This window comes from Podarcis filfolensis, assembly GCF_964270895.1.
Source record: "Podarcis filfolensis genome assembly, chromosome: 8".
NCBI classification, from domain to species: domain Eukaryota; kingdom Metazoa; phylum Chordata; class Lepidosauria; order Squamata; family Lacertidae; genus Podarcis; species Podarcis filfolensis.
Genome location: NC_139611.1, coordinates 16,978,452 through 17,005,615, shown reverse-complemented (window position 1 = coordinate 17,005,615; position 27,164 = coordinate 16,978,452). Strand labels below are relative to the sequence as shown.

Below are 27,164 nucleotides of genomic sequence, written 5' to 3'. Positions count from 1 at the left end.
ACTCCCACCCACCCCACGCTACCCCCCCTTTTTTGTGTCATCCGCTAAGATGTGGAATTCACTCCCCACAGCGATGTGCCTGGCATTATGCAGTTTCTATCAAATGGGGAAGATGCACCTGTCTACCTGGGCTTTTGACCCTTTAGATGTGTATTTTTCGGACCCCACCTAAGTTTGGAGCCCACACTTTAGGGTGGAGGGTGGGCAATGAATTAATCGAGGCAAAACCTCAATACTGGCGTGTCAACGGTGCTGAGACAGCTGAAGGACAACCGTAGAGATTCCCTTGGGATCATGGCTCAATTATAAATGTTTATAATCAAATGCTACACTGGGTTTTGCCCCTCTCCCAACGCCCGCCTGGTGTTTCTCCTCGGCATTCGCTCCATCTTGGTGATTTGCCTTTGGGCCACGTAGATGGGCAGTTGCTTCCTGATTTCCAGAAAAGTCTGGTGCGTGGTTTCTGGGATCATCTTTAAGATGAAAAAGAAGGTGGCAGCACATATCGGACAGCAGATGAGGAAGCTGAAGAATCCAATGTATTTCTGGATAGGAACAGGAGCAGCAACACACAGAGAGAGAAACAGGGCTCAGGAACATGAGTCAAAAAACTGAGTTTTAAATGTGTTATAAACATGCAACACCAGATGGCGCTGTAGAGCAGGAAACTTTTCTATGTGATTTTACATAGAGGTTTTTTTTCTTTTGTTATAAAGATTTAATTTTTATGACTTATCTATAGTGGGGGTTTTTCCCCTGTGTGTAGATCCACCCACAGAATGGCATAAGCTTATTAATTTAGCACATTATATTTCCCAGTGCTTTTTTCCTTCAAGGAACTCAAGGCCGGGTTATCTCGTAGAACCATAGAATTGTAGAGTTGGAAGGGACCCGCCTGGCAAGGGTGTTCTGGTCCCACCACCTGCTACAATGCAGAAGTTACAGCCAGAGAATCCTCTGAGATAGTTGGTTCCACTGTCGACAGTTCTGCCCGATGTTTACCTGGGATATTCTTTCTTGCCATTTGAATTCGTTGGTTTGGGCCCTGCCCTCTGGAGCAGCGGGGGTGGGGAGCTTGCTCTGTATTCTATGTGGCAGCCCTTCAGATATTTGAAGATAGCTACCAGATGACACTTGAGTCCAACTCTGCAATTCTCTATCACTGCTCTGTCTTCTCTTATCCAGGCTAAACATACCCAACTCCTTCAACTGTTCCTCATATAAGGCTGGGTTTCCATCTCTCTCTCTCTAGTAACACCCCAGAAGGGAAGTATTGGGACTAGGTGAGGGTAGGCATGAAATGTGCATTCTCCATCCTACCTAAGGTGGGAAAGGTCTATGGCCATGGGCGTAGCCAGGATTTAGGGGGCGGGGCAGAACACCTACCTGTCATCATCCTCTGTCTGGCTCTGTCTAGCAGATTCGGAATGAAATGTCGCAACAGCAGTTGTTTCCAATTCCTTTCTTTTGACCCCAAGTGCTCGGAAAAAATCTGCCAATATCTTTCTACAATTTATACTTTTACTTAAGTATTTTTATTTAATTACTTGATTTTGGGGGGAGGGGAGGAGAGCTGCCCCGCCAGGCTAGGCCCATGACTGTGGCTCGGGGATAAAGGTAAAGGTAAAGACCATTAGGTCCAGTTGTGGCCGACTCTGGGGTTGCAGTGCTCATCTCGCTTTATTGCCTGAGGGTGCCGGCATGCAGCTTCTGGGTCATGTGGCCAGCATGACTAAGCTGCTTCTGGCGAACCAGAGCAGCGCACGGAAACACCGTTTACCTTCCCGCCAGAGCGGTACCTATTTATCTAATTGCACTTGATGTGCTTTCAAACTGCTAGGTGGGCAGGAGCAGGGACCAAGCAACGGGAGCTCACCCCATCGCGGGGATTCGAAACACCAACCTTCTGATCGGCAAGTCCTAGGCTCTGTGGTTTAACCCACAGCACCACCCTCATTCAATCCCTGGCAAGTCCAGGTAAAACTGGGAGCGGACCCTTCTCTGAAACCTTGGAGAGCCACTGCCAGTCTGTGTAGACACTACGGAGCTAGCTAGACCAAAGGTCTGGCTTGATATGAGGCAGCTTCTTATGTTCTTATTCAACGCTTTAGCTAGAATTAGGAGGACTAGAATCTTACGTTTTGTTTTGTTTTTTTTACAGGAAATACCATAGCTCAGTGTCAGAGCATCTGCCTTGCATGTAGAAGGTGCTCAGTTCAACCCCCGACGACTCCAAGTAGGACTGAGAAAGACTCCTTGTCTGAAACCCTAGAGAGCCTCTGGTAGTCAGTGTAGACAGTGCTTAGCTAGATGGACTAGCAAGGGACAAGGCAGCTTCCTAGGTCCTCAACATCCTTCTGCGTGCCAAGAAGATGCTCTACTGCTGAGCTACAGCCCTTCGCTGTAGAAGGTTCAGAACACCCACGGACCACCAGAATCACTCACCTGTATATTGAGGAAGGTCACGATGCTGAAGAAGTTTAGGAACCAATGCACAAATCCCCCGACCACATAGGCTGAGGACCGCGAGGACTGAAGGAAAATCTCTGCTATTATCAGGTTGGGAAGAGCACCTGCGTAGAGAAAAGGGTTCACTGCTCGTTGGGAGGAGATTTTTTTATTTTTATTTTTTAAAACGAGAACTTTTTTTTTTTTAAGTGGTTTAATCTTGCCTCTGTCTTTACTGTGTTTTTTAGTAAACTGCTTAACTGTTTATCTGTTTTATTTTCTCGTTGTTGTTGTCATCGTTATTTATTGGCTTTATATATTGCCCTTCATGACAAGATCTCAGGGTGGTTCGCAGGGTAAAATACAAGGTAAAAACGCAAGTAAATAGTTAAAACAAAAACAACAAAGCAAGAACCACCCCCCCCATACATTGAGGTATTTTGTTGGGGTCATTTGTTGTTATATATATTTTAACCACAAAGTGGATTTTTAAAAAGTTTTAAAGTTGGGCCATACTTTGATGCTTATTTTCTACACCACTTTGTGAAGTCTCCCCCCCTTGAAAAGCAGATTAGAAACCTTTCAAACAATCATTAATTGTATAAAATCATTGCCCTCAAAATGGCATTCCATTTTTTTAATGGGTTTTTCATGTAAAGTGCTACAAACTACTTTTATTCGGAGATTTGCTGAACATACCATTAACAAACATCAACAGAAAACAGGATCGTGGGACTTCTGCGGTTCACTACGAAGCCCGGTAGATCAGTGTTCTTAAGTATTGGAAACCCATCTACTGTTATTTTCATTATTATTTTGTACCCTGCTCTTTCCACAGAACCTGGGACTCAAGGGATTTTACGAAACTGTAATCTCATATTTAATCCCATTACGTTAAACCATGGGTAGGCAAACTAAGGCTCGGGGGCTGGATCCGGCCCAATCGCCTTCTAAATCTGGCCCGTGGACGGTCCGGGAATCAGCATGTTTTTACATGAGTAGAATGTGTGCTTTTATTTAAAATGCATCTCTGGGTTATTTGTGGGGTATAGGAATTAGTTCATACATATTTTTCAAAATATAGTCCGGCCCCCCACTAGGTCTGAGGGACAGTGTTTTGGCCCCCTGCTGAAAAAGTTTGCTGACTTCTGCATTAAACTGTAACAGGATTAAAACAATGGAAAAAAAACAAGCCCCAAATTTGTTAAAATGCAGATAATAAAAACACTAAAAACACCAAAGCCCTCTCCTTAAAAACAACAACAAAACACTCAGTTCCCAAAGGCCTGCCAGAATAAAACAGTCTTCACCAGCCAGTGGAAGGACAAGGAGAGAGTCGGCCTAACCTCACTGGAAAGGGAAGAGTTGCTGGGATCATTAGGGCTGCACTATTTTGTAAGAGTTTTTGCTGGCACTGTGTTTTTTTTATTGCTGATCTACACCTGACTCTGGCTCCTGACACACTGTGGTGGAAGGGGCTGAGGATAAATAAAGGCTTTGGATGCCTGACCACCCTCGATCCTTGAAACCTTTTGCTCTTCACATCCTGCGCCTCCTCCAAGGAACTCTGCGTATCACCTGAGCACTTACTAGGTCCGACGGCATGTCCCATGAGGAAAATATTGATGAGAAACGCATTGACGTAAGACATCCACAAGGCATCTCCCTGTTGGAGAGAGTTGTGGGAGCATGTCAAGCTTGCTAGGTTTGGGCAAAGTGCTTTTGATGTAATCGCTGATACTACTGGTAAGTCAGACGCTGTTTACTCAGGAGAGATCACTTCCGACTGGGAAGACTCCAGAGGACAGTGGCACTGAGTTGCACCCAAAATGAGTTGCGCCCACCACATGTGCATGATGTCACACGCATGACACCCCCCCCAAACCTGGCCAGGTTGACTTGGCCTGCGAACATGCTTCACCCTGCCACATCCCTGGCGATTCTCAAAAGGACGTGGTACAGCCAAGCATCTTCGTCCTGGTGCGTCCTCTTGAGGATTGCCGCAGGGTTTGGGGGGGCCTGGCCCCCTTCTTGAAAACATGCCAGTGTCAGAGGAACATCTCTGATGGGATAGCAAGGGAAAGATCTGGTCCTTTTTTAAGCACCTTGTGCTGCACAGAAGGGTTGTTCGAATCCTCGGTCCTGTATGCCTGAAGACCTGAAGGTCCTGTATACCTGAAGGTACTGTATACCTGAAGGAGCGTCTCCACCCCATCGTGGAGTGGAGACTGAGGGCCGGACACTGAGATCCAGTGCCGAGGGCCTTCTGGCGGTTCCCTCATTGCGAAAAGTGAGGTTACAGGGAACCAGACAGAGGGCCTTCTTGGTAGTGGCGCCCACCCTGTGGAACACCCTCCCTTCAGATGTGAAGGAAATAAGCAGCTATCCTATCTTTAAAAGACATCTGAAGGCAGCCCTGTTCAGGGACGTTTTTAATATTTAATGCTGTACTGTTTTTAACACTTGATTGGGAGCCGCCCAGAGTGGCTGGGGAAACTCAGCCAGATGGGCGGGGTATAAATAATAAATTATTATTATTATTATTATTATTATTATTATTATTATTATTATCCAAACCAAATATGACCATTTTGATAAGGTATGGTCCCCACGTATCAACTGTGTAAATAGGAGTGACGTTAATGCGAGGCCTCGATCACTCACACTCATTTATAGAGAGCTGCGACCTATTCCAAGGCCATATCAGCCTTGCTCCACACACCCTCCTTCAGTGTGTTTTTGCCCAGCTGGAAATGTGCTCTTTGAACTCTGATCATGCCTCTTGCATGCCTGGAAGGAGGTGAGAGAAGGGGTTTGGGAAGGTGTGTGCAGAAACCAGCCTACTCTACAAAGGCAAATGATGTGAGTTCATTGCTCAGCCTACTTTTGCTTCCAGCCCCACCCACCACTGACATGCAGTTCTTGGTCTGCAAAAGGTCCCAGACTTAGCTCAACTGTTTAGGTGACATGTAGAATGCCAGCACATGTTTTAATTTTTTTAATAAAGGTTTAAAGATACAGTTGTACCTTGGAAGTCGAAAACCAAATTGCAGCTTCTAATTGGCTGCAGGAATCTCCTGCAGCTAATCAGAAGCCGTGGAAGCCCGGTCAGATGTTCAGGTTCCAAAAGAACGTTCACAAACCGGAACATTCACTTCCGGGTTTGCGGCATTCGGGAGCCAAAACGTTCGAGTTCCAGGGTGTCCAGGATTCAAGGTACGACTGTAGTGGTTTTAAACTGTTTTAATAATTTCATTGTTTTATTCCTATTGTGAAACTCTGAGGTTTTTTTTTTAATTTAATGAACAGTAAAGGTAAAGGTACCCCTGCCCGTACGGGCCAGTCTTGCCAGACTCTAGGGTTGTGCGCTCATCTCACTCTATAGGCCGGGAGCCAGCGCTGTCCGCAGACACTTCCAGGTCACGTGGCCAGCGTGACAAGCTGCATCTGGCGAGCCAGCGCAGCACACGGAACGCCGTTTACCTTCCCGCTGGTAAGCGGTCCCTATTTATCTACTTGCACCCGGAGGTGCTTTCGAACTGCTAGGTTGGCAGGCGCTGGGACCGAACGACGAGAGCGCACCCCGCCGCGGGGATTCGAACCGCTGACCATGCGATCGGCAAGTCCTAGGCGCTGAGGTTTTACCCACAGCGCCACCCGCGTCCCAATTTAATGAACAAGTGGTATATAAATTTTGTGAAAGAAATAAATACGCAGATGACAGCTTCATCTGTCTGGGGGCAGGTGGATTGCAGAGGTGGGGAAACCCAACATGCAATATGCACCAGGTGCCTCCTCTCTGGTGTGTACAGCAATGTGAAAACACAACTTGAAACGCAGCAGAAGAGAAGCGACGTCGCTGCATTTCAAAGTGTTAATGCGTACACAGCGAAAGAGCCATCAAAAGGAGTGATGCTCTTTCAGTTGCTAGCGTGCACATAGCCAAGGAGCAATCAACGGAGTAACGCTTGGCTTTCAAGGACATCGGTGCTTGAAGAGTTCAGAAAAAACCAACCAACCTGAAGTTCAAGGTTCATGGTTAATACGATGCAGAGGATGGTGCACATGCCGAAACCAAGGAGCAGCAGGAACTTTCGCCCCATTGAGTCAATGTAAAATATCTAGAGAATGTAACAGCAAGGGAAAGAAAGCATGTGAAAAAGGAAGGACGCAGCACTCAGTCTCAGCTTAACCAACCTTGCAGGGTTCTTAGTAAGTTTAAAATGGGGGTGAGAGAGAGGGCTCAGAAACAAATGGGTGGGTCTTTTACCACCTCACCTTGATAGAGAACAGGGAGCCAAGTGGAGCTGTGTGTAGTGAGAGTATGTATGAACTTTGGCTGATGCTGGAAGCTGGACATACAGAAGAACATACTGCCTTGGTGATCTCCCCGGGAACCTCACGAGGAGGCAAGATCTGTTGGAGTGTCAATGCTGTGAGCCCCTCCCTCCAAGGCTCAGGCCAGGTAGGGCCAGGAAAGGCTGAAAGCCTGCAGAGCTGCTGCCAGTCAGTGTGGACAATACAGAGTTAGATGCACCAAGGGTCTGACTTGGAATAAGGTGCCTTCTTGTATTCCTAAGTGCCGGCACAAAACTGCTGCTAATGTTTGCAGCGCAGGAACATCTTTTGGAGCAGACTGAGCTTTGAGACTTTAAGGGGCAGAAAAAAAGGCGAAAGTAAGGCAGGCTTACCCCGACAAAGACTGCAATGATGATGGCAACGCTTGACGCTACACGGATGTATGGGACATTATTTAGGTCAGTTCCTGTAGACAGGTAGATTCTCTCTGTATAAAAGTATACCTGTATAAAAGTATACCAAAACAACTGAGACTTTTAGCTTACTGGGCGATGGTCCTGTTGCTGACTCAGGGTTTGGAGGCACTGTCTACAAAATGAAGCCTAAGATCTTTTCTCTCCAACTCCAAACTAGGGATGGGAAAATTGGTCCGTTTTTGTTTCTTTTCCAGCCTTAAATCCAGCTCTTCACATTTCTTCTGCACAGACAAGAACTGTTTGCAGTTGCCAACATACATAGGCAGGCAACCCTCTGAATCTCTGACTATATGGGAATCAAAGGTCACTGCAGTCGTGCCCACAAGGGGCGGGTGTACCTACCAGTACCCCTTATGGTGCCTGTGAACGCTCTTGGTAAATATCCTCTCAAAAATCTACAATCTGCTTGAGATTGTTTGCTCTTTGTGCTCAGTTCCTGAAGACTCGTGCATTGAACATGCCCCCTTAAACATGCCCAAAAGGCACTGGAAGCCAGGACTGAACACTCACCCTTCCTTCTCATTCTGAAAACGGGGAAGGGGCATGAGAACATAAAAATACCCCTGTTCCCACAGTGGCCACCCAGATGCCTACAGGAAACCCGCAAGCCAAGCACAAGCATAAAGGAGCTTCTGTCCCGGTTGAGAGTTGCTGATGTAGGTGCCTTCCTCCCCGCCTCCGTTGGTGGGGCAGCGGTTGTAACAGCATCCACACACCATATGGGGGGTGATGCCCCCTTTTCTGCTCTTTTGGATGTGGCAGCCATTTTGTTTCATGTCTCCTTCCTGCCCAGCAGCCATTTTGTGACTGGTGCCCACGGCACTCCCCTCAACATTCCAAACATGGCCACTGGGCCCCCAAAAGGCTGACGGAGCTTGGATGCAAAACAAGCTCCGCCCATACTGCTTGTGACCCTAAATGCGGCACTGCCTGTGCCACGAATTTGCCCAATCCTCTTTCAAAGCCACCCGAGGTGGTGGCCATCGCGGCCTCCTGTGTGGGGCCATAGTTCCATAGTTTATCTATGAAGAAGTCCTTCTTTCCCTCCGCCCTGAATCTTCCAGAGCTCAGCTTCATTGGAAGTGCCCTGGAACGCCAATTCTCAACACCCGCAGCCATTGGCTGTCCTTGCTGGGGTTGATGGGAGTTGTAGTCCAGCCACACCTGGACGGCCAAAGGTCCCACTTCCCCTCCCTTGTTCTAACCACTTGTGGATATTGCCTTCCTTACTGCGTTGACTCCAGAGAGCTGTTGGCCACACATCAAGATAATGACTGAGAGGACTTGCCACCGCAGGCTTGGGAAGCACAGCAGCTTAAGTGAGTTCATGCTCTTCTCCGTCTTCTCAGCCATCTTCTCCTGCTGCAGCTCTTCTATCTCCTCCTGCACGTCCTCATTGTGCCTCAGCTTCTGCAAGGCTGGAAAGAAGCAGCAATGGAAAAAGCCTTTGAATAGCAGGGGACGGAGGCTGGTGGGGAGAGTTTCTTGCAGTACCAAACACAAGAGGTGTAGTGGAAGGGGGGCAAAGACCAGTTACAAATTCTGCAGCGGGTTCCTGGTCTCCAGCATCCCAGAGACACCCAGCCAGCTTTTTGGCCACTGAGAAGATGTTCCGCCTCACCCGTTGTGATGCTTGGAGCCAATCTAAGTGAAGACAGATGAGTTGGCCACTGAGGACTGGCTCCTAGGGTCACTCTGGAGAAAGACACCAAGGAGGAGCTGTTCTACACGCGCCAAAGCTAAGCGTTTGGGAGCACTGCAAACATAAGCTGCTTCCGTTTCAAGAGAATGGTGTTCTAGTTCTATTGCCTGTCAATCAATCAATCGATTGATGGGTGTTCTGTTCTGCTACATTCAATGGAGCTTCACAGAAAACACTGTGGGAATGTTAAAGATAGTAGGAAAGGATATATTGAATAAGTATTATCCTTCCTTCACTCAGGCTAGTGAAGTGATGTAGCAGAGCAAATTCCCCTCAATATAGCTGAAAGCTAGTTTGCAGATTCTTTTAGTTAAGTTTATTCCCGCTTAAAAGAATAAAGACACAAGAGTCTTTCTGAGTAAAGTAACAAAAAGTTTACTCACATTTCAGTTCACAATTTGATCCCAGAAAGGCAGGCTTTACTTAGTGGTTACACAACAAACTGTGAGTTCATCTCATATGAAGACTGAACTCATGTGCTGCTGGCTGAGAGCTTACTTTTGAGGGATAGCTGATCCATGGCCATTTGATGTACCTTTGGGGATTATTAATTTGCTGGTGAAGATCCATCATTGAAGCAGTTCATTATCCTGAAAGAACTGTTCTGTCTGCTGCACCCTATTGCGACATTTGGCGCACCCATCACCTCACGTTTGTAGTGTTGTGCCCGTAGCACCACCGTGCTCCAACTCACTTCCAACTATATTTTGGATAGGATATTGACTGTGGAAAGGCATTCTGCCTCTATTTCAGTGATCCTTGACAGTGACTTACCAATCCTACCATTCCTGGTTATGGAACATTTATCCGATTCTTATTAGTTTGTGACTCCATGCACATATTATATGTCTTCTGTTTATAGTGTTATAAAAAATATTGTCAGTATATTATTAGCCAACATGTTGCTTGTTGTTGTTCAGAGCTGGCTGAGTGACAGTAGACAGCAAAAATTACCGTATTTTTCCGTGTATAAGACTAGGTTTCTTCCCTAAAAAATAATGTCCAAAATTTGGGGGCGTCTTATACACGGATAGATCTTTCCCATTTTCTTAAATCAGAGTCCCCCAAAATAGGGGGGCGTCTTATACATGGGGGCATCTTATAGACAGAAAAATACGGTACATTAATAAGAGAACAAAATGGCTGCAGGAGAGCAGCATGGCAGCAAGAGAGCAGCAAGCAAGCAAGAGAGCAAGTGAAGCAAGTAATTAAGACTGAGAAAACAGCTGCATGACTCGGCTCTTTTATGGAGTCAGCCAGAGCCACGCCCATCTCCCAGGTCACATGCAGGGGGAGGATGCTCCAGAGCAGTGGAACAGGAAGTTACACTGGATGTCCCTTGCCTGTGCCCACTCTAGGGAAACAAGGAATGTTGCATTTGACTGTACCAATGGATTACATCCCACAAACACAACTGAGGTCACCTCCAAAGAAGAAACTGGAGCCCTCCACAAGAGGGGAGCCACCACTGAAAAGGCTCGCTGGGAAGGGTTAGGTGAGATCCCTGCCTGAAACCCCAGAGAGCTGCTGCCAGTCTGTGTAAGCAATACCGAGCTAGATGGACCAATGGTATGATTCAGTATAATGATTTCAGCTGTTCTCTCTCTGAGAACCAAGAATGACAGATTTGGAGTGTTGCCTAAGAGGCCATCCAGACTCACCCCACCAAACATACAACACCATGTTTCATCCAGAAAAAGCACTAGGCGCTATCAGTTGTATTCTCAGATTGTCTTCTCAGGTAAACACTGATAAGACTTTGAATGTTATTATCCCTCACCCTCCAATATGTAAGTGGTTCATGTATGTGGTTACCTAGCATGGCCTTTTCTTCATCATTTTTCTGAATCAGTAGATACCTGGGGCTTTCGGGGAAGGAAGGAACGACAATGGTCTGAAATAATGCCAGTATTCCAGGGACACTTGTCAGTATTGGCCAATCTGCGCAAGAAGGAGCAATTAATTTTATTTATTACATTTACACCCCACCTTTCCTCGAAGGAGTTCAAGGTGGAGTACGTGGTTCTCTTCCTCCCCATCTTATCCTCACAACAACCCTGTAAGGGGGGTTAGGCTGAGAGACTGGGAATGGCTCAAGGTCTGAGTCAGGATTTGAACCCTGGCCTCCCAGGTCCTAGCCCAACAATCTAACTACCATGCCACCCTGGCTCTTGAAAGGTATCAACTCAGATGGCACAACAGAATTGCCCAACGCTAAGGGAGGGAATCAATGGCCTTCCTGGGTCAGTGGGCACCTTTGGGGAAGTGCCATTGGTGCTAGCCATTGGCTGTCATGAGGGAAAGCGTGGCATGACACAAAATGTCTGCCATGGGGGTATAATACAAAATGGCTGCCATGGGGATGTGGGGAAATGGCTGTTGTGGGGGCATGGTGTTATGGTGGCCACATTTAAAAGGAAAAAAAAGCAAAGAAAAGAGACATAACCATGGGTGTGCCCCACATCAACAGGCAGGGGAAGGCACCTTCATCAGCCATCACTATGCTTGCTCACAGAGAGAAGGTCTCTGTACAGTGGTACCTTGGTTCTCAAACACCTTGGTACTCAAAACAACTTAGAACCCAAACACTGCAAACCCAGAAGTAAGTGTTCCAGTTTGCGAACCTTTTTCGGAAGCCAAATGTCCTCTGTTTTAAGTGTTACACTGGTTTGAGTGCCACACTTCCGTTTTGAGTGGTACGCTGAGGTCTGTTTGTTTTTGCTATTTATTTTGCGTTTTTGTTTTTGCGGCTCTTTTTTTGTTTTTGTGACTGTGTGGAACCCAGTTCAGCTACTGATTGATTGTGTGCCTGCAGTACATTGTTTATTGCTTTCATTTTATGGATCAATGGTCTCGTTAGATAGTAAAATTCATGTTAAATTGATGTTTTAGGGGTTGTTTTTAAAAGTCTGGAATGGATCAATTCGTTTTACATTACTTTCTATGGGAAAGCACGCCTTGGTTTTGGAACGCTTTGGTTTTGGAACGCACTTCCGGAATAGATTAAGTTTGAGAACCAAGCTACCACTGTACTTCTCCTCTGTTCAGAACTGATGGGCCGCTGGCTGTCCGATCCTGGGATCCAAGTGGGCACATGTAAGACTTTTTGTGGGCACCATAGGCGATACTGGTGGGGGTTCACTGGTGCTTGTGAGCACCACATGGAACTGGAGGGGCCGTGGAACTGTCTCCCTCAGAAGGTGGCGAGCTCTTCTTCATTGGGAGTTGAGTCATCTGTTGGGGACTCTTTCCAGCATTGCAGCATGTTGGACTAAATGACCCCTGGCAATACCTTCAATCTCTACAATTCTACCATGACCTTTGGGCTAAGAGGTGCTCCTCTCTGATTTACCTTCTTCGTTCCCCAGCATTTCAGGAAAAGAGAGTAGCTGAGCCAGGAGGACACCTACAGCTAGAAAGAAGTGAGGCAGCATGCCAATGGCTCCCCTCATGTTCAGTGGGGAGATCTCTATGAGGTACAATGGGACCACGATGGAGAAGATGCCTGGTTAGGGGATAAATCAAGGCATTATTCACAGTAGGCATGTGACAGCCATAGAAGCATACAAACATCTCCCACTTACCCAACCAGTCATTGTGTTCTGCAAGAGAGGGCATCCTGCAGATGCCATCCTACCAGGAGGTCCATTCCATGTGATGGCCAGAATCAGGCCTTTAGTTTGGTGGCATGTAGCCTCTGGAACTCCCTCCCACTGCGTATCAGGCACGTGCCTTCCCTATTGCCTTTTTGGCACCTGCTATTTCAGCAGCTGGTATCTGTCTTGGATCCAAATCTGGCTGATGTGTGTGCCGTTGCTCTTTCTAAACGGTCTTTTAAAAAATATTTATAATTGCTATCATTATTGTTAGCTACATCACTGCTGATGGGCCAGGTTTGGCCCATGGGCTGGAGGCTCCCCAAAGCAGTGTATACCTGAAGGAGTGTCTCCACTCTCATCGTTCAGCCCGGACACTGAGATCCAGCGCCGAGGGCCTTCTGGTGGTTCCCTCATTGCGAGAAGTGAAGTTACAGGGAACCAGACATAGGGCCTTCTCGGTAGTGGTGCCCACGCTGTGGAACACCCTCCCTTCAGATGTGAAGGAAATAAGCAGCTATCCTATCTTTAAAAGACATCTGAAGGCAGCCCTGTTCAGGGAAGTTTTTAATATTTAACGCTGTATTGTTTTTAACACTTGATTGGGAGTCGCCCAAAGTGGCTGGGGAAACTCAGTCAGATGGGCGGGGTATAAATAAATAATAATAATAATAATAATAATAATAATAATAATAATAATAATAATAATTGAGGTGGTGGTGGGGAGGTTCTTCTTTTGATATGTGCACAGGACGTCTTTGAATTGCAAGCACTGGTTCCTTCCCAACTCAGATTTTTCTCTTAACCCCACACCCTCACTAAATCCAGGAAGTAGCCCAACTCACCTATGGTTATTCCAACGATGAAGCGTGAAAGCATCGTGAACAGGAAGGCTTGCACCACAGTGGCGCAAACCATAAACATAGCGGACACCATGGAGCAGAAGCAATTGATCAGCAAGGCACCTTTCCTGAAAAGAGTGGGGAAAGGAAGGGAATGACTGGGCCAGTGAACATGTGGAATGATTGGAAGAGTTCCCTGCATCCTTTGGGGGAAGCAAGATCTGCCAGGAGGAGCAGTTTAGGATGGTTGTGTGTCTCAGTGGGCTGATTCCTGGCTTCGCCAGCGTTAAATCTCTAATCCCGGCTCAGTCAAAGATACACCTGCGTAACTTGTTCATCCCAGAAGAATCATCCAAGGACATGGTGGGTGCAGGTCCAGAGAGGGGAGGGGAATTAATTGGGATCATAAAGCCGTATAACCTGGCAGTGGCGTAGCGTGGGGGGTGCAGGGGGGGCCGGCCGCACCGGGCACAACATCTGGGGGTTAGGGTTAGGGGGCGCAAATCCATGGGTTAGGGGGCGCAGATTACTTGCCTTGCCCCGGGTGCTGACAACCCACGCTACGCCACTGTAACCTGGCACCCCGGCTACTTATTTTCAAGACTTATTTAATTCTGATCATATGTTTAGCTTAATTTTATACCAAAAGGGATCCCAGGGAGGCTTAGTAAAACCAAAGCAAGGCAGCCAGTCCCTATCCGCAGGCTTACAATCTAAAAAGACCCCTCCCACAACAACAACAAAAGTCACGGAAGGAAAAGGGATATGGAGGGAATAGGAAAATCAAAATAAAAACTTGGGCGCTTTCTAAACAATAGTTACTGTAATCCAAATAATCCTGGGAATGGTAGCTTGTTAAGGGTCCCAGGAAGTGTAGCTCTGTGAAAGGTACACTGCAGTCTTCGGGTTTCTTTGGGGAAAGCCTTGTGCTTCGAATACATGGTATGTACGCAGCCCTACTAGCATGGAGAAAGTCCACAGAACGAGGGAAACCATTAAGCAGAGGCTGGATACCTCTTTCCTTTGATGCGGTGTCTGATCCACACCAGCCATCTCAATGGCAATATGTCTTTTGCAAGATTCCTTGCATTTCTGATTAAAATCTAAGGGCAGTCATTGGCTGAGTTTTGCTCAGAGATGACCCAATGAAATCAGGGGGGGCTCGCTCAGTCTGGCTCATTCATTTGAATGGATCTACTCTGAGTAAAAGCTTTGTCGAATGCCACCCAAATGATGGCATTACTTCAGCTGGCTGAATATCTTTTGTTAAAATGCAGGATGCTTTTTTACAGGGTGAACCTCCTCAGCCAGAAGTTAAATCGAGCCTCGGCTGGGGAGACAGGGCTCAGCAGAAGCCCCACTCCCCTGCCCACCTGCCCCACGTCCAAAGTTAGGACTGGAAGTTCACTAATCACCAGGTCATCTATATATACCTTCCATATTCATCCACCATGACTCCTGCGATGAGTGCTCCAGTAAGGCCTCCAATAGGGAACAAACTGATGGCAAGGCCTAGCATGAAGAGCAGATACTGCTGCTCTCCTGGATTCTTCGCAGCATTACCCATGTCTTCCATGAGCTAAGAGAGGAAATCATATCATGGGCAGGGTTAGTGTATCCACAACACATCCTAATCAGAAGGAACTGGCACCCTTGCAGGTGCCACATAATACTCATATGTAGAACTTCTCTCTATTAGAGTGGCAGCATTTGCACTTTGGAACTCCCTGCCTCTTGATATCAAGCAGGCGCCTTCACTGTATTCTTTTCGGCGACTGCTAAAAACGTTTTCTTTTGAGAAAGCCTATACAGACACATAGAGCGTTGGTGTCTGTTTGAATCCAGTTTTCGGCTTACCGTTGATTTTAATTTTCATTTTTTAAAAAGGTTTTAAATAGTTGATTTCAACTTTGTAAAATAAAACCCTAAGCATTTCATTGTTTTCTTATTTCTGTAAATAGTTCTTCCTCCAGCCTTGTCCACCAACGGCATCTACCAATGGTTGCTCAGAAGGGAATGTGAGCCTTGGGCTGAAGAAAGATCCTCCACACCTGTTTTAAAGTCCCACTAGACACTTTCGAGTTTTTGCTGCAAGAGACCAAGGCTCCATCGTCACCAAATGATTTCATTTGTTAAGGATTCTGAGAGTTGTTAGGAGACCCCTATGGCACTACGCTGAGTAAAACTTGGTGGGAAGCCTATCTTATTTTAACTAATATATATGCATTTATCTGCACTAATAATATACACATTTTATTTTTTTGTATACACTAGCTGAAACACTGCACCACAAAATTCTGAGAAGTGTGAATTTTGAAGGGTGTTCCAGTTGGCAACTTGTTTTGGAAAGTGTATTCTAGGTAGTTGTGCCCTTAAAACACAAACTATTTCAAATTTCTCTCCACCCCTAGATACAACCTGAATATATCTCTGATGACTTTAGCTGTAATTCCTGGATCGCAAGGGGTTCAACTAGATGACCGCTGGGGGTCTCTTCCTACTCTACTGTTCCATGATTTGCTAACTCCCAGAAGCTTAGTCAGAAGCCCCTGTTGTAAGAAACCGTCTATGCCGCAGGGTCCTCTTACCAGCACTGGGGAATAGACTACCCAGAGGATGTAACCATATTGGATAGATCCCAAGCTGGTGACCAGCACTGTTCGGAGAAGCGAATTTGTCACCTCCTACAGGAAATCAAAGCAGCAGATAAGAGCAGCTGTCAGGCAAAGCGTTCATCAATGCATAAGGTAAAGGTAAAGGGACCCCTGACCATTAGGTCCAGTTGTGACCGACTCTGGGGTTGCGACACTCAGCTCGTTTTATTGGCTGAGGGAGCTGGCGTACAGCTTCCGGGTCATGTGGCCAGCATGACTAAGCTGCTTCTGGTGAACAAGAGCAGTGCACGGAAATGCTGTTTAGCTTCCCGCCGGAGTGGTACCTATTTATCTACTTGGACTTTGACGTGCTTTCGAACTGCTAGGTTGGCAGGAGCAGGGACCGAGCAATGGGAGCTCACCCCGTCACGGGGATTCGAACCGCCAACCTTCTGATCGGCAAGCCCTAGGCTCTGTGGTTTAACCCACAGCACCACCCGTGTCCCCATCAATGCATAGGACATAGTTAATGAAAGACAAATGGCTTGGATCTTAAGGCAGTGTGGGCAGAGTTCTGATCATAGGAGGAGTGTTTATGGTGCAAGGTGTATAACCTGTGGCCCTCCAGGTATTGCTGGACTCCATTTCCCATCAGCCCCAAGCCAGCATGGTCAGTAGTCAGGGCTAGCGGGAGCTGCGGTTCAGCAGTATCTAGAAGGCCCACAGTTCCCCCTATTGCTGGACCAAAGGCTTCTGGGAGCCAGCAGCATCATTTAGAAAAGAACGTAGCAGGACCTGAGTGCAACAGCAGAACGCTCCCCAGTATTCTGGTTGTGTGATGTCACTTGTTTGATGTGGGAGGGTTGAATTTTAAAAATGGCCTCTTAGGTCAAATTGGACGGTTAGAGCATGGTGGGGATAATGCCAAGGCTGCAAATTCAATCCCCATGTGGGACAGCTGCATATTCCTGCATTGCAGGGAGTTGGCCATGTCCAAACTCACCCATTTGCGGACTACGGGCTTTGGTTCCGGCACTGCCTTGCTATCAATGCTTCTTCCGGTAGTTTTCATAATTGAGTCTCAGCTGTGGGGGAAAGAAGAGGGACATTTTGTCAGGCGGTTATTATCTCTTGCAACTTCTTTAAGAACATAAGAATAGCTAAACCTGGCATAGGCAAACTCCGGCCCTCCAGATGTTTTGAGACTACAATTCCCATCATCCCTGACCACTGGTCCTGTTAGCTAGGGATGATGGGAATTGTAGTTCCAAGACATCTGGAGGGCCGGAGTTTGCCTATGCTTGACTAAATGGTCCATGAACAGCTCCTCCTGACAACCTGTTTACTGGGCATCCCTCCTGATTTGTTTTTGCAGGGGTTTGATTATGGCTATGTACACACCACGCATTTAAACCCTATGGCTTCTGCCAAAGGATAATGGGAACTATAGTTTGCCCCTTACTGACCTACAGTTCCCCAAACCCTTTACAAGCTACAGTCCCCTTTAAATGTATGCCAATCACCAGTCTTTGCTGAGAGTTCACTTTGATTTATCGATTTTTTTATTGCATTTATATACCACCTTTCTCCTATATATATATATAGTGTGTGTGTGTGTGTGTGTGTGTGTGTGTGTGTGTCATTTTCCATTTCCCATCAAACAAAAAAGATATTGTTTTACATCAAATTTCAAAACTCCATTTCTGCCTCCCTCCTCCCTTTCTGCGGTTTCTTATATTTATAGTATCTTTACTGCAACTCCCAGTTTAAGCCTAATTATTAGTTAGCCCATATATTCGAAATTAGTTTTATCACACTGCACGTCTTTATGTTAAACCTGCTAATGATTGTATCTGTTTGCAATAGTTTATAAAATATTGAATAAACGTTTTCCACTCTAAATCAAAAACTCTGTCGTATTGACTTCTTATTCTTCTGGTGAGTTTCGCCATTTCTACATATTCCAACAGTTTTTTGCTGCCATTCTTCTTTGGTTGGGACGTTGTCTTCTTTCCATCTTTGGACAAATATCATACGAGCAGCTGTGGTCACATATATAAACAAGTTTCAAATATTTGATTCAGATTTATACATTTTTGCTATCCACTGCCCAGTGTATCATAGAAGATTTCACTTGCTCATCTTTTGTTTGCTTTTCTTATACGTTTCTGAAATTACCTTAATATTACTATCTAGCAGCTCTTTCTCCAATTGGAATGATTGGTTCCCAAAACCTAACTTTTTATCTGTTTTAAACAATTCATTTAGTTGATAATATTGCAACCAGTTTATTAACATACTTGGCAATTCTTCAAACTTTTTAAACTTAATGTCACTACCTTCCTCACTTATTATTTTTTAAATAAGTTATCCAGTCTACATCCCACCTTTATCTCCAAGAAGCTCAAAGTGACATACCATATTTTTTGCTCTATAAGACTCACTTTTTCCCTCCTAAAAAGTAGGGGAAAATGTGTGTGCGTCTTATGGAGCGAATGCAGGCTGTGCAGCTATCCCAGAAGCCAGAACAGCAAGAAGGATTGCTGCTTTCACTGCGCAGCGATCCCTCTTGCTGTTCTGGCTTCTGAGATTCAGAATATTTTTTTTCTTGTTTTCCTCCTCCAAAAACTAGGTGCGTCTTGTGGTCTGGTGCGTCTTATAGAGCACAAAATACGGTATATGTTTCTCCACCTCCTCATGAAAGCCCTGGGAGGCAGGTTAGGCTGAGAGGACAGTGACCAGCCCAAGGTCACCTAGTGAGCTTCATAGCCGAGTAGGCTTTTGAATCCTGGCCATCTGGGCCTTAGTCTGACACTCTAACCACTATACCACATTGTTCGCAGGGTGATTATATGATGGTGAGCTCAACACTCAGCCTGATTTGCTTGTCAGGCATTCCTTCCTTCTACACTTTTCTAGGCATTTCCACATCATTTTCCAAGCTGCAAAAAGTCTGTTCCTTTTTTCTTTTCAAAAATGTGTTTATTGCACTGGGGTGATATTGCCTTTTAATCCACTTCAATTGCACAAACCTAAATTTCTGCTATGTGCTGGAAACCCTCCTGCAAAATGCATTTACTTACTTACTTACTTAATAGTGGTGTTTATAGCTCACTTTCACTGAATATTTTCAGTCCCAGGGTGGGAAACAAAAAAAGTCTAAAAAGCTAGAGGTATGTCTTGTGGTAGTGAATGCTCGTGGCAGGGACATACTTAAAGCCTGTGACTTGTCTCCTGAATGTTTAAAGAAATCACAAACACAGAGAGGCAGATTCGTGGGAGCACCACCCAGAGAAGGAGGCTTTCTGCTCAGTCTCTGCATGAGTGCCTGTTCTGGCTTTTTATTACAACTGATTAAGGCAGGGATAGGGAGCCTGTGGGCTCCATCTGTTCTTGGACTTCAACTCCCATCAGGCCCAGCCAGCATGGCCAACAGCAAGCAGGGGTGGGAGTCGTGATCCAACTACACCGGGGGGGGGGGGCAACAAGTTTCCTACTCCCAGATTTAAACCAAGTCAGAAACGATGGAGGGAAAACCGAAGCAGTTGTCCTCCAAGGTAATCCATTGGGTCAACAGTCCCAGAAGTGGGTAGCGGTGAAGTCTGTCTGTAGGGAGCCAACCCACCCCCTCAAGGCACCATAGCTGTCAACTTTCAAATTTGAAAATAAGGGATCAGCAGCCTTGAAAATATGGGATCAGCAGCCTCACCTGTCCCGGGGACAGTCTACGGGATATCTAACAATCCGATATAGCAGTGGGAAGCAGCGGGAAATGGTGCTAGAATAAGGGAATTTCCCGCCCAAAAAGGGAAGGTTGACAGCTATGCAAGGCACAGAAACTTACCACTGCTTTCTGTTCTTGGAAGTAGAGGGGTGAAATCAGCCCCGCCCTGTTTTCTCTTGAAAGAAAGACATCAAAGGGCAGGCAGTATTGCAAGAGCCAATCAGAGGAAGGATGCTGAAAGATTCCATTTGGGGGAGCTGTTGGCAGTTGGAAGGCCAGGTGATTGAATTAGGTATACCAGGATCCCATCGTGGCTGAGCAGCTGAGCAGTGAGCATGCCAGGCGGCCTTAACTCAGCCACATGCAAGATTGTTATTATTGGGTTGTCGCTGGCCGAGCCCTACTCAGAGTAGACCCATCGAAAGAGCCAGCATGGCGTAGTGGTTGGGAAGTTGGACTAGGACATAGGTGACCAGGGTTCGGATCCCCTGCTCTTGACCTTGGACCAGCCTAACCTACCTCACAGGGTTGTTGTGGGGATTAAACCGGTTTCTGATTTTTAAAGCCCTCACAAAGATTCATCAGGGGTTTGGGGCAAATTTCCCCCGACAGACACATTTTTTTTGTAGGCAGTTCTCCCAGATGCAGTCACAGGAAATCTCAAAACATTGCAAACAAGAAGCTAAGAGCCCCTAATACAGGACTGCTCAGTAGTGTGCTGATTGAGGCAAGATAATGATGATGCATGGCCCAATTCTGAAAAAAATTAAAATCTTCCAGCTACAGTAGATTGGGTGGGTGGGAACTGGGAAATTATGTAAATGACAAAGCTTACTGTTGTGGGCCCCTCAGTTCTGTAAGAAGTTGGCAAGGCTGGCCCAACCATGAGGCAAGTTGCGGCAACCGCCTTAGGAGGCAGCATTCATAGGGACAGCAGATTCAGCCTCCAGCGAATGCATTGGCTGCTGCCACTGCCATGGTGAGAGCAACAGCCCCAGCATGCTCCTTGGAAGCCAGCAGCCCCCCAATGCCACCTCTCTTTACAGGACCACCTCTCCTGGTATGCCCCACAGAGGACCTAAGGTCCGTAAGTAACCATAGTTTAGAGGTCCCGGGCCCTAAGGAAGTCAGGCTATCCTCCACCAGGGCCAGGGCCTTTTCAGTGATGGCTCCGACCTGGTGGAATGCTCTGTCCCATGAGACCAGGGACCTTCAGGATTTAACCTCCTTCCGTTGGGCCTGTAAGACAGAGCTATTCCGCCTGGCCTTTAATTTGAATTCAGCCTGATCTTTTACTTCCCTTCCCATCCCTCCCCTTTTATGAAGATCACCCACTCTGAGACCCCACAGCTAATTCTCCCCTGGCCTCCTCGCTGACCCAAGTAGGACCAATTCAGCCAGCTAGCCCTGGGGATTATCTAATGCTTATTTCCCCTAAACTGATTTCTGAATTTTGAATTTTATTGTTATTCATGTTTTTATGCTGTATTTTATGCTGCTTTTACAATTAAGTGTTTTAAATTTGTTGTTAGCCGCCCTGAGCCCGGTTTTTGAACCGGGAAGGGCGGAGTATAAATAAATAATTATTATTATTACTATTATTATTATTATTATTATTACAGAGGCATCTTGGCAAATAGGAGGCACTGCTCATCTCTTCCCACCCTTGCTTTTGATACAGATTGTTATTTCTTCCTTGTTCCTGATATTAGATCTTTCCTCACCCCTTTTGCCCTTTGGGAGGTGCCCCCCACCATTTTGTGGTTTGCCTCAGGTGTCAAAATATCCTTGGCAGGCCCTGGAATCTGGCCTGGTTTGGCAGCCCAAGATGGGAGGAAGAAGGAGGAGCAGGTGGCGGGCTGTAAGAGTGGCACCTGGGGATGGCAGAGGAAGGTCCCTGTGTTGGGTACAAGGGGCTCTGCAGGCTCTCTCCCTTGCCCCTCTTGACCAGCAAGGGAAAGGGGCTGAACAGGTAGGGGTGGAGGCAGAGTTGGAGACTGATGACCAGAGAGCCATGGTGGTGTAACAGTTAGAGTGCTGGACTAGAACTTGGCAGACATGGGTTCAAACCCCCAACTGACCATGAAGCTTACTAGCTGACCTTGGGTCAGTCACCATCTCTCAGCCTGACCTACCTCATGGGGTTGTTGTGCAGAGAGGTAGAATTGTGTACACCACCTTGGGCTCATTGCAGGAAAGGTGGGCTATAAAGGTAATAATAGGTAAAGGGTAAAGGGACCCCTGACCATTAGGTCCAGTCGCAGACGACTCTGGGGTTGTGGCGCTCATTTCGCTTTATTGGCTGAGGGAGCTGGCGTACAGCTTCCGGGTCATGTGGCCAGCATGACTAAGCCGCTTCTGGCGAACCAGAGCAGCGCACGGAAACGCCGTTTACCTTCCCGCTGGAGCAGTACCTATTTATCTACTTGCACTTTGACGTGCTTTCGAACTGCTAGGTTGGCAGGAGCAGGGACTGAGCAACGGGATCTCGCCCCGTCACGGGGATTCAAACCGCCAACCTTCTGATCGGCAAATCCTAGGCTCTGTGGTTTAACCCACAGCGCCACCAGGGTCCCAAAGGTAATAATAATGATTGTCTAATCTTCAAGAGCCTGGGGACACCTTTGTAGGTGTGATCAGACTCACCCACCCAGAGTATTGGGCAAGAGAGTCTTGTGCATGAGCTCACTCTGACTTGTCTTTCTTTAAGAGCTTGGCGGGAAGAGCACATCAACTGTAGGGACATCTTTGTAGTGTCTGTGCGGTTATGAACCTCTTGCCATGCCCACTCACCTTGGGATCTTGACTACCTCAGAATCCTGACTTCCGGACCCAGTGCTTGGCTGCTGAGTCAATACTGCTATTATCCTATATAAAGATCTTCCCTTTACTTTCAAGTAAGAGACGTCGTGTTTTGGGATGGGAACCTGACATTGACTTAGAACAAAAGGGCAATGAGTAATACTCGGCGTGCGATAATATTCCTCCTTATAATTGTTCTTTAATACCTTTTAATCCTTGAATGAGATAGAACAATAGAACTGTAGGAGAAGTGGATATGGGAAAGAGTAACTGCTCATTTTGCATGTGAATTCAATCCTGGGAGGTTGAAATTGCACAAGTCAAGTCCCAAGTAGGGTGAAGAGTTTAAAAGCTCTGTTTGTGCCAGGTCTGTTCAGGGCCACCCGGTGTGAAAAGTGCTTTTAAGCTTGCTGGTCATGACCCGCTGGGCACACCAACTCTGGAAAGCGCTGGGATGTTCTCATGAGATCTTGCGGAGCAATGTGAGTTCCCCGCGTGGTCTCATGCGAGCATTCCTAGCCTTCCAGAGCCAGCATACTGAGAGGGCCTTACCTCGCAAGGAAGTCAGAGAGCTTAAAAGCTCTTTTTGTGCCAGGTAACCCTGAGTTGACCCAGTACAAAATGACCTTTTAAGCTCTCTGCCTTGCTGGAGGAGTGGCGCAGCTCCAAGGATTTGCTTTGATTTGATTTTCATGTGTACATGAAACCCTTGGAACCGAACCCCTGAGTAAAGTGAGGGACTGCTGTATAAAGTATTTCACTCTGGTGTTTGCGAATGATTGTCTTTTCTTTGTTACCTGTTTCTAATGTGATTTTATATATAGATATATAATTGACTCTACAATTAGGTGTGTATTTGGTAATATAATTATAGCAGTAATTCATGGTAGGAGAGTAGAAAAGTCTGAACAGAAAAAGAGTAGGCTTTGGATAGGAAGAGAAGCAACCGTCATTCATATACCAGCGAAGGGCAGGTAGCATTAAGAAGCGGTGGACGGTCTTTGTTTTCTTTTGAGGCTTTCTTTGTGTTTCATGCTATCCCGTTTGCCACCGCTATCCCGTTTGGGGCCACTATCCCGTTTGGCGCTGCTATCCCGTTTGGCGCCACTATCCCGTTTGGCGCTGCTATCCCGTCTGCCGCCACTTTCCCGTCTGCCGCTGCTTTCCCGTCTGCCGCTATCCCGTCTGCCGCTATCAGGTCTGATGCTATCCCTTCTGACGCTGTCGCTTCTGACGTTGTGGCGTGTTGACCGCCTTCTGTCCTTGTCCTGTAGTAGTAGTAGTAATAATAATAATAATAATAATAATAATAATAATAATAATAATAATTTATTTATACCTCATCCATCTGGCTGGGTTTCCTCAACCACTCTGAGCGGCTTCCAACAAAAGATTAAAAATACCTGTGACGTCCGCCGGATTGGGAACTGGACCTGGACCTTCACCTTCTTGGCCATTGACGACATGTACTTCTTGTTTTCCAGAAAGGTCTTGCCGTTGGTTTCTGGGATAACCTTGAAGATGTAAACGAAGCTGAACACGCAGAGAGGCCAGAAGAGGAGGAAGGTGTAGGAACCAATCCGTGTCTAGAAAGGAACGTTGAAATAAGAAAATGAGAGGGGTGGGGGTGGGAAGGGAGATGGGCATAACCACAATATATAACAGGCATCTGGTTGGCCACTGTGAGATGAGGATGCTAGACTAGATAGGCCATTGGCCTGATCCAACAGAGGTCTTCTTATAATCTTATGTTTACCTGATGATGATTATGATGATGATGATAATCAGGGGAACCAACTTGGGCCCCTGATTATGGGTGCCCAGCGTGCATGAAGTCATGATGTCAGGTCGTAACGTGACGTCATGCACACACACACCCGGCCTCGGAAACTGAATTGCGGTGGTAATCAGGTTCCAAGACCTTGGAAAGCCCCCTCGCCTTCCCAATCCGGCCCATGGACGGTCCAGGAATCAGCATGTTTTTACATGAGTAGAATGTGTCCTTTTATTTAAAATGCATCTCTGGTTTATTTGTGGGGCCCGCCTGGTGTTTTTACATGAGTAGAATGTGTGATTTTATTTAAAATGCATCTCTGGGTTATTTGTGGGGCATAGGAATTCGTTCGTCCCCCCCCCCCCAAAAAAAATATATATAGTCCTGCCCCTCACAAGGTCTGAGGGACGGTGGGCAGGCCCATGGCTGAAAAAGGTTGCTGACCCCTGTCCTAAACCTCTGCAGCCGTGTGGGATATCTTCAGGAGAAGAAAAGGCTAAGGAGAAAACCCTACACAAATCCAAAATGGAGTCCCTAAGACAGTTGGATGGTGCCTTGTACGCCTCCTTCTGGCAACTCCTGCAGCCAAGCTGGTGCCCGGCGTATTACTTTGCTTTCCTTTGGACCACATCATCGAAGCTGATGATGTCAAGTGTCTTGACTTCTTGGCAGCTCAGGAGCTCCATACACTCTACCCAGGTTTACACCCCAGAGAGGACACTTTGGTGCTACTTGACTTCACCCCCCGCTCCATTGTCTCTCGAGATGCAAGCAACAACACATATACAGATAGTCCTACTCGAAGTAGACCCATTGAGGTGAATGGACATGGCTAACTACTAAAGTCCATTAATTTCAGCAGCTCTCCCTGGAGTAGGACTTATTTCAGCAACATCTTGCGGGCCAGTATTTCCCTACCCCTGGTACACAGCCAGTGGGGTGGAGTGGTTATAGTGTCGAACCGGGAGCTGGGAGAGACCAGGGTTCAAATCTCCACTGCTCCATGGGGCTCACTGGGCGACTTTAGGCCAGTCATGAACCCTCAGCCTAAGTATCTTGCAGGGTTTTTGTGAGGATGAAATGGAAAGGTGCGGGGGAGACCCAGGCAAGCCGCCTGGAGCTTCAGGGAGGATAGGTGGGATATAAATGCAATATATAGGTAAGAAATATTATGTCCACCTCCAGGTAGTTTCATTAAAAAAATTCGACATCATTTGTAGTTTCTGGAAGATGTGCAGACTCTGGTTTGACGAGCCTACAAGGGAAGACCTTCAGCAACACCTGGCAGGCCAAAAGCTCCTCACCTGGGTGAGTTAGATGCACCAATGGTCTGACTCAATGGAAGGCGTCTTCCTGTGCTCCCGAACCAGTTCAGACCACCCCCTCTTCTCATCCAAACAACTCACCTCTATCTGAATGAATATCATCCCCATAATGAAGTGCAGGAACCAGTGCACAAAGCCCCCGAGCATGAAGGCTATGGAGCGGGATGGCTGGAGGAACAGCTCCAGTATGATCACATTGGGTATGGGACCTGGGCGGGGAAGAAAGGATTCAAGGCTGTTTTTCATGGACTTGCTCATTCATCCATAGCGATTCGAAAGGAACTGGTGCAGTTAAGAGCTCTCATGTGCCTAGTTCAAACCTTGGCTGGATCTACACTGACCTTTTAAACATTATTAGAACGATATATAGTTCTAAAACGTCACAGGGGATACTGGTAAATTAAAAACGTCTTTTCCTCAGGTATCACATTTTAATAACACGTTATTCACGTTACAAGGAAAACATAATGTGTCCATTACTGTCAGAGCTGCCCGAGATCCCAGCTCACAAAGGACCAACGCCGCTTCATTGTTAAGTACGAAAGTCTTTACTGAAGTTCAGTTTCACTTCCACAGCCGCAGCGTGCAGCTCTACGTCTCAAACTCTAGACCGCTGAAGCTCCGTCTGAATCTCCTCCCCCCAGACACCAGTTTAAGACTCTAGCCTTGCTCCACCTCTTCCTCTGCTCTTTCCTCCTCTGGTTCCGCCTGTCCGTCAGGGTCTCGCCCTTTCTAGACTCTTCTGACGCTGAATCCCCTGAGTCTTCCCCCTCCCTCCGGCGGGCTTTAGGAGCTGGTTCCCAATCCGGGTCTCCTGCTGTCCCTCGCGCCTGTACATTTGAACTTGGCGCGCGCGCCCAGCCGGCAACTTTCCTCCTGACCGTTTCACTGCTGCTGTCACTGCTTCCCCCTTCAGGGAGGCTAGCTGCAACTGACCTCCCCTCCGTTCCCCCACTCTCCGATGGAGGCGTGGTCAGCCCTGACTCATCTTCTCTCCCCGCTGGAGGAGACGCTGGTCCTGACACATGTGACTCTTCCCCCCCACTACGCTCTGGTGGGGAAACTGGTCCTGATCCCCCGCTGCTGCTTTGGGGTTCCCCGCTGGCTCCTTGTTTCTGGTGCGTCCCCCCTGGGACCCCCCTTGCCCTGACCATCGGCGCCCCCTTCTGGGAATCTTCTGATTCGCTGGAGAAGCTCATGGAATCTCTCGGGTCACTGTCATACTCCCCTACGCTGCCCTCGGATTCTTCCCCTTCGCTCTCCATTTCCTCTCTCCCCTGTGCTCCTGCTCCCGAGCCCCTGACAATTACGTTATGAAAATCGTTCCTTAACCCTTCCTTAAGGTTATAAACCATGAGTGTAGATCACTGGGTGGGAAATAGTAGCAAAGTTCCCTGGAAAAATCCCACCGTAGTTTGCTAAGTATGGTAGCTCACTGAGGGCGCAGTTCCCAGGATCCTTTTTGCAGGGGAGCCATTGCCATTATTATTATTATTATTATTATTATTATTATTATTATTATTATTATTTCTGATTGGGTTGTCCCAGCCACTCAGGGCGGCTCTCAACAAAATATTAAAAA

At 46.9% G+C, this 27,164-nt stretch overlaps 2 protein-coding genes and 1 long non-coding RNA gene across 3 annotated transcripts in view; 1 reads left to right on the top strand and 2 right to left on the bottom strand.

Annotated features, from left to right (window-relative positions):
• The window catches only part of LOC310769618, a 100,999-nt gene that overhangs the window by 30,022 nt on the left and 43,813 nt on the right, over positions 1–27,164 (top strand). The window lies entirely within an intron of this gene.
• On the bottom strand, positions 293–19,935 carry LOC310769417 (solute carrier family 2, facilitated glucose transporter member 5-like). The gene is made up of 13 exons (XM_083628755.1): positions 19,802–19,935; positions 16,961–17,042; positions 15,952–16,047; positions 14,797–14,942; positions 13,367–13,491; positions 12,278–12,430; positions 10,741–10,866; positions 8,454–8,641; positions 7,140–7,250; positions 6,468–6,569; positions 4,039–4,114; positions 2,446–2,573; positions 293–545 (listed from the first exon to the last, which is right to left on the bottom strand). The coding sequence occupies exons 2-13, from the start codon at positions 17,027–17,029 to the stop codon at positions 327–329; spliced, it is 1,539 nt and encodes a 512-aa protein (XP_083484881.1). The 5' UTR covers positions 17,030–17,042; positions 19,802–19,935; the 3' UTR covers positions 293–326.
• Positions 22,644–27,164, bottom strand: part of LOC310768093 (uncharacterized protein) — a 49,368-nt gene continuing 44,847 nt past the window's right edge. Inside the window, exons 24-26 of the mRNA XM_083625803.1 lie at positions 25,664–25,791; positions 23,887–24,069; positions 22,644–23,751 (exon numbers count right to left, since the gene is read on the bottom strand). Coding sequence (XP_083481929.1) covers positions 23,464–23,751; positions 23,887–24,069; positions 25,664–25,791 — 599 coding nt within the window. The 3' untranslated portion in view covers positions 22,644–23,463. The remainder of the gene's footprint in view (positions 23,752–23,886; positions 24,070–25,663; positions 25,792–27,164) is intronic.